This window comes from Cydia fagiglandana, chromosome 6 (assembly GCF_963556715.1).
Source record: "Cydia fagiglandana chromosome 6, ilCydFagi1.1, whole genome shotgun sequence".
Lineage (NCBI taxonomy): Eukaryota > Metazoa > Arthropoda > Insecta > Lepidoptera > Tortricidae > Cydia > Cydia fagiglandana.
The window spans coordinates 6,003,591-6,023,588 of NC_085937.1; the positions used below are offsets into that span (position 1 = coordinate 6,003,591).

Genomic DNA, 19,998 nt, shown 5'->3' on the forward strand with positions numbered 1-19,998 from the left:
ACTTTATCTACAACTCGAGAGAACATTTTTTTTTTCTTAAGCTAAGCTCAAATTAGGCACTTATTTCGAGTCAAGACACCTTTTCTTGCAGTTCGTTCTGATTTATCAAATAGATATTGTGCCAAAAATTACTGCAGTTTTTAATTATCATTTTCTGATGCTGGCGTGAAATAATCTAGTTTAAATAAGTTGGGACAGTCGTGTCAGCCTCTCTATTAGGTCTGAAAGACATCTATGGATTTAACCTGAGCTACACTCAAATATAAACTAAGCACTTTATTTTCATCTTGGTTAGTTACAAAACCTGTCAACAATTATTTTTTACTGCGTTACATTTACTTTCCCGTGTTATACATATATATCAGTCATGCTAACGATTGTAGAAACAGCAAAGCAAGCTGTACCGAGGTACCGATTCATTACAACTTTACAACTATTCTTGAATTGATGTAACTGATCAGATCTTCAAGTGTAATAATCGCCAGCTTCCCGTATTACGGTATTTTCACTGTTGTGTCTATCAAATTGACCCTGTCTGTTTCCTTTATTCACGAATTTCCACTTCACAGCTTTGAGAACCATGAGAGACATAGAAGAGTACTCACTCAGTAGCAAATACTCAATGTGGCAATTAATAGAAATTACAGTGGGCGCGGTGTCTGTCTGTATACTCTTTAAAGGCTTTCGCAAAGACTTGATTTCCTTAACTGGAGTAAAATGTCAGGGTTATGAGAGAAATAGGGATAACACGTCGAGTTATCTTTTTAAAGTTGATCAAGGAGTGCAACTGTTCACTAACATCGGTGAATACATAATGAGTCAAGCCTTCCAATGAAGGCTGTGAGGGTGGTGTCTGAGTTGGTAGACTTGGTAGCCAACGTATCAATAACCTCAGTTAAGCAAATGACATGACTATAATTAGATTAAGTGCCTGTGGAAAGTAACTTGCGGTTTTGCTTCTAAAATTGAGCATGTCAGATATGAGTCCTTAACTTCATACATCCAGACCAGATTCATACCCTAGGATCAAAAGAAATAAGACGGAGTTGATGTATGTCGATATTCCTGTTAAAATGAAGAGTAGGTACTAATGAATTGCACGATCTAGAGGCAAGTTGTTGGTTTACTTGGGATCTTAAATAAGCGACGATGGCGTTTTCGACCAAAGGGTGGTCAGAAGAGTTCAGGTGGCCAAAGGTACGGTGAAACGACTCGGCAGGGTATGCATATGGGAGAACATACAATAAAGATCACACTAATGCGGACGCCTTGTTTTCTCGAACTTTCTGTACATGTCCAAACCTAGACTATTAAAAACTGAAACCCACCATAGGACAGATGCATTTGAGATGTGGTACTGGCGAAGAATGCTTGAACGCAGTAGGTGAAATTGCATCAAGTCTCGACGAACTCAACATGAAACCGAGGTTATCCACTATTTGTACTCATCGCGCACGTACTTTCTTCTGCTATCGAGGCAGAAGAGCACCCTATAGTCTGGAGAAGCTCATAATCACTGGCCACATGGCAAGGAAGCGTAGGGATAGGGATAAACGTATGGCCACACGGTGGGCGAACAGAAAAATATTAAAGACAAAGCCACATTACAGGCTAGCATATCTAGGTACTGATGGTGAACTGTACACTGTGACTCAAGAGGATAGTGCAACGAATAAGGCTGATAACTGTAGTAGTCGTACATAAAACAAATACCATGTCCTTAACACTCCGATATTTCACAGCAATATTAAAATTAATGAAGACAGATACCTATTGAACTTCATTATATGACATCTGATTTTAATTGTGATTCTGATTCTTGTGTAGCTGCAGCCTGCATTTTATATCTCAATATTCTGATTAAATCTGATAATCAAGCTAACAGTTGATGCCACGATCATACACCAATAATTACTTGGCTCATGATTAATCTCTTCCTTTTACTATAACGTAAAAAGTTTAATACTTAATTGAATTTACCTATCACCCTTTTCTTCCGTCTTCACAGGTTTAAATCAACACATTTTGTGTTAAAAATAATGTTCACTCGCATCACAATGTCTGCCGTGATAGACGACAGACAACTATATACGTTCCAAAGGTAAGCTTTTGCAGAGTTTTCAATAACAGGCATTATAACTAAGTACATAATATTACAATCACCTAATGTTGGTACACTGTATTATCCATACTATTTTATTAACATCTAAGCAAAAGCTGTGTTGACAGACGAAATAAGATATAGCTAGCCTAGTGTTGAAAATTATAAAATTATTATTTATGTTTCGTCTAGACCGTCTAGTATTATTACAGTTTACCACACAACATCTATCGTGGCCCATTTTTATTGTAAATACGATTTTTAAGGCAAAAGAAACGTGAACAAAATAACTGAAAAGTATGTGAATTGACAGAAACACTTGCTTGCAAACTTGTCATATTTAGCCACATCAAGCGCTGAGTTTGTTTCGGCTCCCCCCACCACTTGCTTTGCACGCAGCGAATACCTGCTATTCCTTTTCGTTAACTATACATAGGTAATATATTCTAACAAATGCTCTTGTGTCTTTGTCATTATACCATCATTTCATTTCATAACTACTTGCACTGAGTGGGATAATGACTATTATCATTGTTAAAAATACTTTATCACATTTTTTAAATAACCGAATACTTGAGAATTTCTCTTATTCAGAAACCTATCCACCATTCTCTTCTTACTACTCTTACTACTGTACTGTCTCTATAATTATTATGAATATGTAGGGTCGTATACTTTAGTATTTAGTATCTCGATTGCGTAGGCGATATCAATTAATATGTGTTGCTTGATTCCAATTCATTTAACAAAATCAAATTAGTTATGCATTCATTAAATTATCTACCACTCCCTTATCTATTTCTGTTCGAGTAAAAGTAAAGTATGTACTTAGAAGTATCTAAATCAGTTAGCAGATAATATAGAAACCAGTAGGCCATTCAATCAGTATGTCTTTCATTGGGAGTCTTTTCAATAATAATTTATTTTAGCATTTTTAACCCTTTAGGTTTGGGTCATCGTCTCATCGTATGTACATACATACACAATTCAGAAGTTTCGTTAATCTATATCTAATCACTAATCTATGGACTTTCCACACTAAGAATCAATGGTTCAGTAATAATAGGAAGACATATACTCTGATAACAATCTATATTGGAATGTTAATTGGGAATAAATTGAGATGCTATACTTTGTTACATCGACAGACAAGTCTTTGGAACCTTAATGTATCGCTGATATACGCAATCCATAAGTAAAGTAAGTAAAATATTGTTTAAATTAATTCGGCAGTTCTTGATTCGTTTACAATCATTTTACTCGTTTATTCTTTCAGAACAGAAATATCATGCATGCCAATTGAGTATGTTACTATTGTTTAATCTAGCGAGTGGCAATTTTGGCACTTTGCTGGTACCATTGGAATGGCTGAGTGATTCTGATTGAGTTCCAATGATGTTCCTGGTCCTTTGAGTTTGAGTAGTATGTACATTGTACGAGTACATATGACATCAAATTGTAATCTGATTTGAATTGCCTCCTGCATTTTCATCCAGGCACATTACAACTAAATTATACCGACTTCTAAGAAACCAATCCGTTACAATTCCTTACGATTGTAACAACAAACAACGACGAGGCAAGAAATTCCAAATTAACATCTTATGATATGAGTGGATCTAGTCCTTCAAACTAGGTGAGTGTAAAATTCGAGTTTTTAAATAAACTCAATGATTCTGATTAAAGCCCAGTGAAAATATGGATCAGCAAAACATACCATTTAGCCTGGTTTGCTTGTCTGGAAGATATCAATCTTTTAGCGATAAGACCGCCCGTTCTACACAATAGTATAAGTGATGTGTTAAGTTCCTTTACATAAGTAAAGAATATTGTGTTGTTGTAAAAATATTGATCATATAAGTATAAGGCTAATACGTTAAACATGATACATTCGTTTCATGAAAGATACGCAGTATAAATTGTTGTCAATTGACCACGCTTGCGCTCACAACTAGTTTAATCATGGCTGAGCTGATAATTTGTGATGAAGCGGGTATTCTGCAAGCAATGCATGAAAAGCATGCAAGCCAGTAAGAATTAACTTGGCGTGGAACATCATGATCACGAAATATTGTTTATCACCAATTTAACTAGATACCGATGTAATAGAAAATACACAAGATCGGAGGTCAGTCCTAAACTGGTTTGTAAGCAACAACAGTTGGTAAGCCATAATATCAACTACCCACATTAAAATAAACTTTCAATTTGGTTCTAAAACTATTCGGCCACACAGAACAATGAATGTGAGATTATGATTCTTATTATTTTAATATTAAGATCTTAACTCCTGCAACGTTACAAACAAAATTGCAAAGGCATAGATGCCAAAAATAATCGAGTATAATTATTGTAACAGATCTAATCATTTATGCGATTTCATTTATGTCTTACATTGAATTGTTTGAACATTACATTGAACACTGAAATATGAATTTATATATATATATATATATATTTTTATAAATGTAAATATAAAATGTTTCTTTAGTTATAAGTACATCCTCTGTTTTATAAGCTGTGTTACTGACTATTATTATACCATGCTATGTACTATTCTGATAGCCTGCCGAGAGCGGGCTAGTTAATGGCGCACCCGAGCTAGCTCAGTAACCATGATCTCCAACACACATAGTCGCTACGCATTCCGCGATCTGTAGTACTGGTTAGCCTGAGACCTCGCGCCTGCGCTCGCGCATGGGAACTAATATAAAGCGTACTTACTTGTGTAAGTCGCTGCGGGCAAAATAAATAAAAAAATTATACCTACCTACATATATACTATTTTTGTGTCAATCTTGCAAAAAATCAACAAATTTTCACTCAATATTATGTAACAAATAAAAATGTACTCGGCAAGATAAAATTTCTTTAAACCTTAATTAAATTACGAAAAACGTCATAATCGTCACTTAAGAACCCAATTTAAAAACAGATGTACTAATAATAATGCAGATGTAGTAATGTTAAATTGTTGGTCAACTGCATAATTTGAATCTTCTAGCTCAGGTAATAAAGTCGTTGTTTGAGAGGATCCATGCTGGTTCACAAATCGACCAGCAAACTTTAATTCAAAATGTATTTATATCGACCGGGATATGAACCGTGATTACCTTTCCCTTAACCGTGAATCATTTAAGACTGTTATTTCATCCAAAATCTCGTAAATTTTTATTAGTGCATGATTTTATCAAAGATTGGTCAGGTAACTCAATCTAAACAAGTAAAGCAACTTGTCAATTACATCATCAAACATAATAAATATCAAAATGAAACCATGTTCTTGTGAACATAATCATAACAGACACCTAAATATAGATTACGATTAAACCTCCTGTTCAACTTAAACTTGTTAGGCATGAGTGGGTATGGTAACGGTACCAATCATATGATATTTAAGAGAACAATGAGATTATTCACAACTTTGAGAAAAAATCAAGTTATTTTTATCAAATATTGGCTTCTTCACCTTTTCTTTGATACATGACATATATGTATATCAGTTTCTACATATATTGGATTATTACTGATACGTGTAAAGTTTCTACTGCTTAGGGCGTTAAAACTTGAGTTGAATGTCCATTTCGTCCCCCACGTTTTTAGACATGTTCAATGAGAAATGTACGTAATGGTTGGTTTCAAAGTAATGAAATCTGAGACTTAAGCAGTTCCATGGCTCTTGTTGAAGGTAGTGTTACTAAGCTAGTGTTTAAAAACTGATTTCAAACACCTCTCTGACAGAATTTATAGTAAACATACCAATATTGTACAATCTTTGCCACTCTCTCATTCTTATAACATAGAAATGTTGGAATACTGAGCGTTGCGACGGTTTCAAGGCACGTCGGTTGAAAACAAACTTTGCTGCCCTGGTGACACAAACATTTTTATCACATCAACCAGTGACAAATACTGACTGTAAAACGTTAAATATATAACTTAATGCTTTCAAATATTTTTATCATTCAAAACCATCACTTGTAATTCTATTCTACTGCTTAACATGAGGAATCAACTCCAAATTTGCACTCTATAGGACTGATTAATTAACACACTGCTTTCAAAGATTAAAGCGAGCTTTTTAGTATTTTGTATTACAAGAAGAATTTTTGAAACTATATTATTGCATTTAAATAATATACCAAGGAATTTTTTGTGTTTAGATACCTATTTTTTTTTAAACTATATATATTTACTGATATTTGTAATCTCTTGTATATCAAAGAGCAAGAATGTTCAATAAAATGTAGGCACTTAATTGCATATGTGCTCCGGTGAAACACTAACATATTCGCCAGCTTAACGCCTTTTTGCAAAAATAGGATTACATAAATATGGGTTTCATTTCATGCCTGAAAAAAAACATTAAATTGACCTGAACAAACAAAAAAATTAACTCTTAAGTTGTACGTGCATAATTACATAAATTGACTTTTCATATGTTACTTTTGATGATGATTATGCATGTACATAAATAATCCCAGCATCTCCACCATGTCGTCAAGCTCACCACAGTTGTTATTAACCTATCGAATGAGATGATGCCTTTACTGAGATTGGTCAACGATATGTAATCATACGACATACCTATATGAGGCCTGGACGTTAGTGAGATGACGATTCACTCATTGCTGGTGTCCTACTTTATTACCTACATATAAAATTAGTTTCACCTGATTATCCACCTGGTTTCCTGAACTTCGTAGTCGCCTCCAAACCTCCCCTTATAGCGACCCCATTCCTCACACTAGTTACCATAAGTTCATATTAGCCATCAACAATTCCTTCGGATCACTGTTCACTCTGATTACTGATATACGTTGTTCACAATTTACAAGAGACACATCATTAATCTAAAAACACCATAAGAAACTCGTTGAATTGATCCAAAAGCAAAATTCTCTCCCTCCGTAGATTTGTTCGCACATATAACCTCCTCCTTATCCCTATCGTTCGGCGTCTACCCTCTTGTCCTCCTAAAAAATCACAATAACCTAGAAGCGGTTATTTTAACTTAAACGTGACTGCGAGCGCCATCTACCCCATGACGCTGGCAACTATTAGCCGGTTCGCGATATGTTCGCGACAACAAGATTGTAATATAGAGTGTTTGTTACCTAACTTACTAAAACAATCGATTCCAGGTATAAGACAATTTATTCTCAGAAGAATATACATACCTATACAAACTTCACTTTTAGAATTGATTTAAATTGTACTACATCGCAAAAGCTTAGTTTGTGTTTCGTAACGATAATTGTGTTAATACATACCTTACCTACCTTACGATGCTCCGCAAACTCCTGCATCTTTTCATACCACTGCCTTTTGTTATCGTTGTAACTTTTGAAAATGTACAGTCTCCCACGAAAACGATCTGATAAACATTTTTAATGTTATAAACCTACAGAGTTGGGATGGCAGTAAGGCTGTCGTTCATACTACTTTATACGGGCCCGACACTATCATGAATGACAAGACTTATCATAACATTCCAACGTTTGATCCAGTTCGGTCATGACATTACAAAATCTCCTCAGTGAGGAGGCCTCAAACACTTATCAGTATTTTACAGTACTGCTTACAGCTATTTAATTGTTATTTTAACTACTATTCTTGAATGCTGGGCCTTGTTACCCGTCGGGCCTTATATTCCTCACCTAACTTTAACCTTAAATTTCTCTGTTGCCTTTAAGAGGAAAAATAGGAAAAGCCTGATTCGTTGTAGTCTAGTTATCTGGCTTTCGAAATCACTCGGTTTTATAGCTTGAGCATCGATTTTTTTATATAAATTTTACTAAACGCTGACACTCGTTCATCTCATTTTAGGTACAACTTTGCATAAGTGTATTTATTATATTGTAAAAGATTTCAGATTTTCAAGGGTGATTCGTTGTAAACACACTCTTTGGGATAATAATGACATTTATTATAATTATCAAAAAATTATCACACGACATGCACATATCACACTTACACTGTACGATTGTTTCCGACGTACGTAAATACTTCTAGCCACGTCAAATTAAGCCGAATTTGGGCAAGCTGCGGAAATAATTCGTGTAGTTTTGAAAATTGGTACAGGCATACCTTGTGGTGTCTAGATAAACATACTAAAAGTCCTCGAGGGTAGGGGGTGTGCTGGGGGTGTAGAGGGGGGTTGAAGGTACCTTTTTTCATATTTTTGCTCATATCTCGAAAATGTGTACGAATTGCATTATAATTACTTCGAACAAAAGTTTTAACATAAAATTTACTACAAATTTGGTTATGTTTATTTTTACTCTGCGATCAATACTTTAGGAGCTACAGGCTGTTAAAGTTAAATAAGAGATAAAAAATAGACGGTTTAAAAAAACGTCGTATTTTCATAATTGTTCATTATAAATAAAATTTTTAATTGAGAATAAGCAAGCTAAATGACCTGCTGATAAAATATAAAAAAGCCGGCCAAGAGCATGTCGGGTCATGCTCAGTGTAGGGTTCCGTAGTTACCCGTCCGTCAAAATAGACTATTTGCAAAAACTCAAAAACTGCTTAATCGATTAGGTTCGCTATATTTTTCTCTGAAAGTCTTTACTAAGTTTTACTTTCACGATTTTTTTTCATATTTTTTGGACCCATGGTTCAAATGTTAGGGGAACTAAAGTGGAAAACACAACTTTTTTTCTTTCAGATCGATTATTTCCGAAAATATTAAGCAGATCAAAAAATGGTTCTGAAAGACCCGTATTCGTTTTAAAAGACCTATCCAACGACACCCCACACTATAGGGTGGAAGCGAAAAAAAATTTCATCCCCTTTTTAATGTACGGCAGCCACCCTAAAAAAATATTTTTTCTAATTTATATTTTACAACTTTGTCAGCGTAACTGATTTATATATTCGTGTCAAACTTAAACATGAAAACTAGAAAAAAAATATTTATGGTGGTTGCCCTACATTAAAGTGGGGATGAATTTTTTTTTCGCTTCCACCCTATAGTGTGGGGTGTTGTTGGATAGGTCATTTAAAACGAATAAGGGTCTTCAAGAACCATTTTTTGAACAACTTAATAGTTTCGGAAATAATCGATCTGAAAGAAAAAAAATTGTGATTTACCCCTTAGTTCCCCTAACTTTTGAACCATGGGTCCAAAAAATATGAAAAAAATCGTGAAAACATAACTTAGTAAATACTTTCAAGGAAAAATATAGCGAACCTAATCGGTACAGCTGTTTTTGCGTTATGGCAAATAGTCTATTTTGACAGACGGGTAACTACGGAACCCTACACTGAGCATGGCCCGACAAGCATATGGCCTATTTTTTTATATTTTATCAGCAGGTTGCTTAGCTTGCTTACTCTAAGCTATTTTTTTTATTTGTGATGAACAATTCCAAAAAAACGACGTTTTCTTAAACCGTCTATTTTTTATTACTTATTTAACTTTAACAGCCTGTAGCCCCTAAAGTATTGATCGCAGAGTAAAAATAAACAAACCAAATTTGTAGTAAATTTTATGTTAAAACTTTTGTCTTAAGTAATTATAATGCTATTCGTACAGATATTCGAGATATGAGCAAAAATATGAAAAAAAGTACCTTCAACCCCCCTCTACACCCCCAGCACACCCCCTACCCTCGAGGACTTTTAGTATCTTTATCTGGACACCACAAGGTATACCTGTACCAATTTTCAAAACTACACGAATTATTTCCGCAGATTTTTCTAATTTGCTCAGGCTATTCTACATAAATATAATATTTGTTGTGACCTGGGTTCCGGCAGAAAATCAGTGCTTTGCTCGAAAGAGCGAAGCGTACCACTGAGCCGTGACCCTTTTGTCCTGCTGCAACGCACACAGTTTGTATAATTATACTACCTACCTACTTTTATGAAATTTTACTTTTGTACCTACTCATTTCTATGCTATTTTCTTTGTAACTCAATTTTCTTTGTTAGTGTAATAATTATTGTTTTTTCTTTCTGTTATGATGTGTTTAAAATTATATTGTGTGTCATTGCAGCTGTCAAATAAATGATTTATCTATCTATCTATCTATCTATCTTTTTTTTATCAAGAGATGTGAACGCTAGCGACTAAACGGTGACTGCCTTTTCCGCTGATTTTGCTCGACACAAACGATTTATAAACGGCAACTAAGCCACTAGTATTGGGTTGCCTATAATCATTTTTCCGTGAATGTACTCGTAAACCTCTATCCGTTAGTATGCGATTCATTAATGGACGCACCATCGGGACACGGTTCTTTAACAGGTAATGTTAATAATCAGTGAACATCTTTAATTACGCTCAAATGCTTAAGTTTCAGTACAGGTAAAAGTACATATGAGCTGTACTTTTAATTGTTAGTACAATCGGCATCAAATAGATAGTGACGGCCAAAGTGACCAAATATAGCTATAGGATATAAATGTGGACGAATAAGGCCAGGTGAAGCATATAAGGCCCACCTTTATTTTAACTGAAATAGTTCTATTAATAATCAGGATATTATTAACAAATCAATTCAATATAGATTTCTCATTTGTTCATGTTTCTTCATATACCAAAATAGTTATATAAATATTCCAGCGCTTTTGAAAAATACACGTTTTATAAAAAAAACCGGGCAAATGCGAGTCGGACTCGCGCACGAAGGGTTCCGTACCATAATGCAAGAAAAACAAAAAAAAGCAAAAAGAAAAACGGTCACCCATCCAAGTACTGACCACTCCCGACGTTGCATAACTTTGGTCTAACATCACGTTTGTTGTATGGGAGCCCCATTTAAATCTTTATTTTATTCTGTTTTTAGTATTTGTTGTTATAGCGGCAACAGAAATATATCATCGGTGAAAATTTCAACTGTCACTAGCTATCACGGTTCGTGAGATACAGCCTGGTGACAGACAGACGGACGGACGGACGGACGGACAGCGAAGTCTTAGTAATAGGGTCCCGTTTTACCCTTTGGGTACGGAACCCTAAAAACCATACCATGTTGGTTCGGAACCGGGCCTTGTTACTTGCACTGACAGTTGAATACTGACTTGAACAGAAGTTCAAGAATAACAGAAAATATTACCGGACCTTATTAGCTTTTATCATGAATTAATTTAATCTTCAATTTAAAATGGTCTATAGTAAAATACGGCCTACATGAGTAATGGAAAAACAAATTGTATTTTATTTAGAAAGTACTTATATGTTGTTCATAATCTTCAGTAAGCTGACTTCTAAGAGTCTATCTATTATAATTAATGTAGATTGACAGTTTACTTAGCAAATTGTACTTTTATACCTTTAGGTTTTATGTCGGAAGTATTTCAGCCAATTTGTACTGAAACAAGCATTTGAGCGTAATTAATGATGTTTACTGATTCTTAATCTTAAATATAGCTATTATGTAGGGCACTTAAATTATTTTAGCGGACCGAGCGGATATGTATGTTTGTAGACCACTTATTTATTTAAATAATTAAATTGTAATTCATTCAAAAAAAGGTTATTAAATGAGGGATATAGATACCTCACCTACCTTATTACAAAGCATTACAAAAATGTCCAAAGGCCAAAGCCACGCTGATAAGACATAAGACCTCATAAATACCTATAAATAAACGTTCACTGAAAAAACTTTAAGGCATTTCTGATAAGTAATTATTTTTCGTTACTGAGTTATCGTTTTGCACCGAATATCAATGAAATAAAAGCACGTTGTTATTTGATAGATACATTTATATAAACATCGTCACATGAAACCAATATAGGTACTCGTAAACCATACCACTGCGATGGAAATATCGTTCTTTCAACTGATAATATAGCCACAAAAACTCGCTGAGACTGCAGGTCGAGTCTTGGTTTCAATTTCTTGATGATATATCATTGAATTAACTTTCAAAGCACGTGATAGCTCAGAATAGCAACAAAACTGGTTGAAACTAAAAATTTTATTGCTGATATTATGTGAACAACATTGCTTCGTCTTCATAAATAAAATTTTAATAATTTATATTGTTTACGTTAAAATGTGAAGAAATTTGTTGATAAATTGTCTATCTAGTATATTGACATTATGTCATATATGTTTTTAAAATGACGTAATATGAATGCCAGCACAATGAAAATTTATTCCAATAAGATAAAACAAATCTTCAAACTTTTTTAATTTTTAGTGAATTAGGAAGAAACTAATTACGCTGATTTGGTTGTGTTTGTATATATTTTAAATAATTTGTTATATTTTTAAAGTATTATGACTTATGAATAAAAACAAATCAAAATTTTAATGACTCTGGATCTCCATGTGACATTATTCATTTACCCTATTTATTTTGAACACAGTTTTTCACTGGTATCATCATTCGTATACGGACATGAATTTCTGTCAATATATATGCCAAATTGAACTGTCAATTTGGAAAAAGCATGTACGCGTCCGCTTCCAACGGCCCACAGCGGGCATCTGAGGAGAAGGAGAATTTGACAGATATGGCGGATGTATGGAAATTTTACGAAAGTTTACGTTTACGATTGAATTTCTCTGTAGCCTTTAAGAGGAAAAATAGGAAAAGCCTGATTCGTTGTAGTCTAGTTATCTGGCTTTCGAAATCACTCGATTTTGTAGCATGAGCATCGATTTTTTTATACAAATTTTACTAAACGCTGACACTCGTTCATCACGTTTTAGGTACAACTTTGCATGAGTGTATTTATTATATTGTAAAAGATTTCAAATTTTCAAGGGTGATTCGTTGTAAACACACTCTTTGGGATAATAATGATATTTATTATAATTTTTTTTATCAAGCGATGTGGACGCTAGCGACTAAACGGTGACTGCCTTTTTCGCTGATTTTGCACGACGCAGTCTTAAAGCTCAAAAATTTCCACAAACGCCAATAAATATTCAGGACGGACTTTTTTCATGTCAAATTTGGCAAAACAAATTGATGGACATTGATGGAATTGGACGAACCTATCGAGAGGGCATGCTCAGACCCAAATAAACACGGGGTTACAAATTAGCCAGGGCCATATCGCAACATCTACGCGCATAAAACTTCAATGTCCCTATACAGGATACCCAAATAATACGTGGAATTTTTTTTACTACTGTATGTATTGTTGATCATTTTCAAAAACGAGTGCGTTTGTGCATCGAAAGTAAAACAGGATCATTTTGTAGATTATTCGTTTTTTATTAAGGTGCAGGTGCAGGGGGTCAATTTAGACTGCGGGGTAATTTACACTAATCGAAATATCTTCCATGTTTTAAATTATTAACTAGAGTCACACACAATACACACAATACACCTTTTTCGCTATCTGAGGTACTCTAGGTAACTTAAGTCTTAAATGATTTTATTAGTCAAATTTTGAAACTATTTTGAAAGAAAAATAATCCCTAAAAAATATTTGACAAAGTATTTTAGGTCCAACCTGTAAGTTATTACAGTACAATATCTGGACATTTCATATAACAACATTGCTATAATATAGTAGAAGAAAATCATGGTAGCATAATATCCGAGATCGGTCGGGTATTAAGAGTTTGGCTGAACTCTTTCGCCTCGCCGCCTCGCCGACGACAAGCCGGAGTAGGTACGCGGAGTTGACTGCCAACCTTCACTAATTGAAGATGCAAAGAAAAAGTAAAAAAATATTATAATAGCTAAGCTATTATAAATAAATAAAAAGTTGTAACAATGATTTCTCATATGCAATTAGATAATAGTCAATAAATATTGCAGCTGTATTATTCATCTTGCATTCTTGCATTATCTACTGACTTATGATTTTTTGGAAATAAATATATTTATTAATAACAAACAAAATGAGAACAAGAAATTAAAATTAAAATTCAAATCTTAAACTTAACTTATAAATAATAAATGCTCCTCAGGTCACCTTCATACGTTATGGTGCCCAGAACTTATGATTTTGACTTTAAAATATTTGGTTTAAGTTTATCGACATGTCATATGCTTATGGTCATTTTCATATTTTTTTCTAATTGGCGAACACGGCTGAATTTAGTAAATGTTAGGTAACAGGCTGTGACTGCAGACTTAAGCAAAGTTTTTAAGTATTTAATTTTAAAACTGAGTAAAAACTTTCTGAGTCTATAAAATTCATATAAAAGCGCAATCCATTTTGATTCCTCGGATAAAATAGATTGTATCAAAAGAAGAAAAGACACAGAACTATTTATTCCCACTATCAACACGAATCGTCACCATGAGAACTCTGATTTCTTTAACGTTACACGTGTTAACAAACTTGCCACTCTGAAAATAAGGTCTTAATTCGCTTGGTTAGTGAGTAAGGGGTTTCAGCTTTAGATCTAATGCTCGGATCGCGTGAAATTGAACAATATTTACCGACGATTGACTCGGCTCAAAGGAAATGAATAGATTTCATTTTAGTGTCATTTGTAGAGCTAATGGCGCCTGTGGCGGTGAGCGGTGCGGCGTGCGGCGCGGCGCAGTGTGCCGGCACGGCGCTAATGTCCGTTGACAGACGATATCAATCTAACTGGTTATTAACGAATTTGTTTGTTTGTTCGTATAATTAGACACATACTATAGACAGACGTTATGACTTCTAAATATGTCTAGCCTTTGATAATTTCAGTGTACTATTTGCCTAGTTCGTTTAAGCGTTATTTATAAATATAATGGTCCAAATACGTAACGTACCTCTAAATAAACGTTGATACAGTATTTTGGGAGACTATGAAAACAAAATGAAACTCACCTATATAGTAGTAGTTGTAGTGGTTGGGATCATTGATTTTTCTATAAAACTCCACCTTAAATAAGTGTGTACCTACCTACCTATACGAAACTACTCCTAATCTTTAAAATAAGTATTTGAAATGTTTTGATGTTCTCATATTACTAGGAAAGCATGTCTTCACAAAACATTATCTTTGTCATAGAAAATTGCTGCAAATTGTAGCGTGTCCCAAAACGGCTCAATTATGTCACAATGTCTTTGTGCTTCCCCGAAAAAAACCTTCGTCGTAAATAATACCGTATGTCATTTCTCAGCACGTATGAAATTTATAACGTTATACCATCGGGCAATTTATTTGTAACTAACAAACGTGGGGTTCCGAAGGGCAGGGTATTGGGTAAGGGACTTGATATCGATAAAATAAAGTAAACGGCGAAAATGATTATGTTTTTAGAAATGTATGTATTGAGACATTTACAAATCGTTCTATTTAATAATACGGATATCACAGATAAGATGAATAATATTTGACATTTGTGTATATGTACACTACGGAATACTCAATCATATTTTGCTTTAAGAAATATTTTCATAATATGAAGAGAAAAACATTTTCGAGACCATAATATTTTCAAACAGAATTTTGTAAATCAGAAATATATTTACACAAGAAAAACGTTTATTTGTTAAAATTATTTATTAAAATACATGTGCCTAAAAAGAGTGGCGTTTCTTATTTAATTGAAGTACCTACCTACATTTATTTTTTCACCCAACCAAGTTTGATAGGTATTAAACTTTTTCGTTTTGATAGTAATAGCGGTACACCGTGAAATTCGGGAATCAGCTGCAAATGGTGTTAGAGGTATGAAAATCGGCACGATTAATCTTTAGACCATTTGAATCAATTTGACCCGTAGCACCAAAAACAAAAAACAAACGGAAAGGAGTTATGACGTCATCTTTTTTTTGTATGGAAAAAGAAAAAAAATTGTTCATAAATCTATCGTGTGTGGTATTAAATGAAAGGGCATTTTGAGCCGGTTCTAAAAATATATCACATTATTATATTTCCGTCACTTGCATTCAATTAAAATTAAAATAATTTTCAAAATATACCAAGTTTGGGCTCCTCCAGATAGGAAACCGTTGAATTATTTTTTGTAAAATATACCTCAAGTAATACCCAATATTCTCATATCTAACCCCAAGAAATTAATTTTGAAAATATTTAGGGTTAGTATATATTTTTTTTAATTTTATCATTACTAATTGTGATCTATCAATCTATCAATGAAACGGCCTCCTAGCCTAGTCGATAGTGACCCTGCCTATGAAGCAGGAGGTCCCAGGTTCGAATCCTGGTAAGGGCGTTTATTTGTCTGTTCATCATCATCATCACACAAATAAATGCCCATATACACATATATACAAGCTCTGGTAAGGACATTTATTTGTGTGATGATGATGATGATGAACACACAAATAAATGCCCTTACCAGGATTCGAACCTGGGACCTCCTGCTTCATAGGCAGGGTCACTATCAACTAGGCTAGGAGGTCGTTTCATTGATAGATTGATAGATCACAATTTGTAATAATAAAAAAATAAAAAATAAATACTAAAACTAAATATTTTCGAAATCAATTTCTTAGGGTTAGATATGAGGATATTGGGTATTACTTGAGGTATATTTTACAAAAAATAATTCAACGGTTTCGTATATGGAGGAGCCCAAACTTGGTATGTTTTGAAAATTATTTTTATTTTAATTGAATGCAAGTGACGGAAATATAATAATGTGATATATTTTTAGAACCGGCTCAAAATGCCCTTTCATTTAATACCACGCACAATAGGTTTCTGAACATTTTTTTTTCTTTTTCCATACAAAAAAAAGATGACGTCATAACTCCTTTCCGTTTGTTTTTTGTTTTTGGTGCTACGGGTCAAATTGATTCAAATGGTCTAAAGATTAATCGTGCCGATTTTCATACCTCTAACACCATTTGCAGCTGATTTTGGTCAACCGCTAGCACTATGATTCAGGTGAATGAAAACAAAAAAGTGCTACAATGAATATTGAAGCAAGCTACAGTGCACATAAAACAAAAAAGAAATCGATATATCTATAAGCGTTTTATCCAACCAAACAAGTGGAAAAACAGTGAAATTATAAAAATGCCCGGCCACCCTCGCGATTTGTGACTTAATCACTTTATTGGCAGCGGGGGAGCTTATCGAAAAGAAACGCTGATATATGGGTAAACACGCTTGCACTTTTGCGTGGCGACTTTTGCCTGGCGACTTTTGGCGGTCGCCGAGGCCATAAAGTCGTCGCCGAAGTTTGGATTGCGCTTGTGGGGCCGGAGTGGCTTTTAAATGTTGTTCTTTTAGTTTTAAGCTCAGCGAACGTACTTACCTTGTTAGCCTCTTCTTCATCGCAGTCACGTGCATCTGAAAGAGGAAAAATCGGTTAGATGGGTGAGCTAACGAAGCAAAGGTACAAAAGTGGTCGGCAAAATTCCCAGGAGTTTCAAGATTTTTTTTCGTTCACCTGTCTTTCACATGTTATGTAATCCTTATATGTATCAACATTAGGAAATATATCGAACGAGTGCTATAATATACAGATATTATATCATTTATTTTAGAGAGAGATATATAGTAGTAAATTTATCAGGGGTTTTTTATTGTCGTATGACAGGTCATGCTCAGCTCGATGATGACAGGTTGATTCAATACTAAAATACTATCTTCCATTCTTAATAAATCTAAACTATACAAAATACATCTCGGCTAACTCTCGATATAATCAATGCAAGACAATCTTGCTCGTCCAAACACACTCATAAATAATTAATATATTAATATTGCTCGAAGGGGTATAAGGCGCTGGGCACACAAGCCTGGTCCAGTGATTAGCTGCGCACGGGCCTAAATATGTTTGTACTTCGGCTTTAGCACATGCCTGATACAGCCTACTGGACTCATCTAAAACGGCATATAAACATCACATTTTAAGTCTTCTTAAGACCTTCTAGAATTCAGCACTTGATAGTCCCTACAGCCCAGCCTCTTACCGTTTGGCTGTTTTAATTAAAAACTTCCTGCATTAGCTATATGCCGGTACTTATCCCTTTAAAATATTATTTAATATCAGTGTTGAAGACTGATTTCTAATTAATTATGATGCGGATTTAAATTGCCGGTTTTGACGACCCTTCAACCCTCTTAAGACTGGACTGTGGCATGTTGAGTTTCATTTATATGTAAGTACGTAAACTTAAAAAGTAATTAATAGATAAGGGGTAAACTCATGTTAATCTCAGTTAACTAACTAAGTTAGAGACATGTAAACATAGTTATTGGTTACGGTATAAACGAGTCATAATTATGCCAGAAGGTATTTTATTCCTTCAAATCATTTTTCGTTTTTCTTAACTTTACAAATAAGCATGACATGTTTAGGTATGTATCAGCTATGCATAGCTATGCTATGGTAATATTCATGAAAATTATAAAATAAACCTCTTAAGGTTAAGGACTTACAGTTATCGAGCCCTATTCAGGTTTTAAAATATGATGTCAGCATTTCAAAAATGTCACTGTTAATAGCTGACGGATGATGTCCATAACTGTTTCTAAACAAGAAACTAATATCAGAATCGGGCTCTTAGTCTCTGTAACTTTACCCAATCTTCCACCATTAATTTTTTTTATGAATAAAAATATATTTATCTATAAAACTATGGTGAACTAGGCCAATCCTAAACAAACAATACATCAGCCTCGCGGAGTCTTAGCCGTAATAAACATGGGCAGGTGCGGCGGGCGCGGCAACCGCTGTCCGGGCGACTTGCAAAGTATTCCTTAGCGTTCAAACATACCGGTCTCGTTAGGCATGCCTCGCTGGGTTTAATCACGGCGGCCCGGGGCCAACCTAATGTTTTCACTATGTATTTTTTAAGTACCGGCAACTTACCGGTATTTTGTTCGGCGTTCTTGTTCTGCGAGGGCGTTTCGGGAACGTTAATTGGATTTTATTTGGAAATTGTGCTGGTTTTTTGGTCGATGGGATTTCAATGGAATTGAAAATGGAAAAAAGACTCTTTCGAAATTTTCCGTTCTCATCAAATTTGAGGATTCGGGTTTTGAAATTTCGGTGCACATGTCGGCTTAGGTAGAAAGAAAACGAAAGTTACAGGAGTGGCATTAGATTTTGTTTATTGACAGCGCGTGACATCGAAAGTATTATAGAGTCTGTTCGGAAAGAGAAGAGTCGTGGAATGTATTGGGCCCCATACATCTTTTCGCACAGACTCTAATAAAGGAGATTCATTCTGATTGAAATAACAGGTTGTAAATTTGATCTGATTTTTTAAATAATATTACGATCTATAAGTGGCAAAATTGACGTTTCTGGTGTGTAAACTTCTTCGTATTCATGTAGTTTTCATTTGATTTTTATAATTTTTCGACAAAACGTTTGAAACGTTATTTACACACTTCCTCATCCTTTGGTGAAAATATGTAGTATCTATACATACATGTTTATGACCGTGATTGATATGACTAGTTACTATCAAAGGATGTCATCTGAAGCAATACACGGCTAAAACAATCGGCTATTGATCTCCACCCGCGTCCTAGAAGGCCAAACAACTATTACCACGAGACGGTCGCCCACATCCCAATCTTGGTCCATTATGTGCCGTGTCCAATATTGACACAGTCGCGATTGTGCGCCCGACAGACCCGCGTCAACGAGCGGGACCCGGTGTCAGGTGCTCGAATCACAACGGACCTTTGAGGTTCGACATTTAATGATACAATACAATACATGGCGAAAGAAAGGATTGACAGAGATTTTCCTTAGTGATATTCAGAACTACATAAATTGACAGGTATATGTTTCTTACAAGGATGAAAACATATATAGGACTTTGCTAGAAAACAGTCAGCAATATCTGATTGCAAAGGCAATATTACCAAAATTATTTACGGTTTATTTTGACTCCCATTTGAAATATAATGCATGGGTACAATACTATTTAATAAAAAAAAAACAGGATTGGTATGCCCATTTTCATACACCCACGATTAAAAATGATATAATTTTTAAAAATTGTTTAACGTAAAATCAAATGTAATGTTCTTCTTGGT

The 19,998-nt window shown here is 34.5% G+C and overlaps 1 protein-coding gene across 7 annotated transcripts in view; it reads right to left on the reverse strand.

The window, feature by feature from the left end:
* The window catches only part of LOC134665038 (myelin transcription factor 1-like protein), a 315,775-nt gene that overhangs the window by 85,259 nt on the left and 210,518 nt on the right, over positions 1-19,998 (reverse strand). For all 7 annotated transcript variants that reach the window (XM_063521813.1, XM_063521814.1, XM_063521815.1 and 4 more), the window contains exon 4: positions 17,255-17,289. In XM_063521813.1, the coding sequence (XP_063377883.1) occupies positions 17,255-17,289 (35 nt within the window). The remainder of the gene's footprint in view (positions 1-17,254; positions 17,290-19,998) is intronic.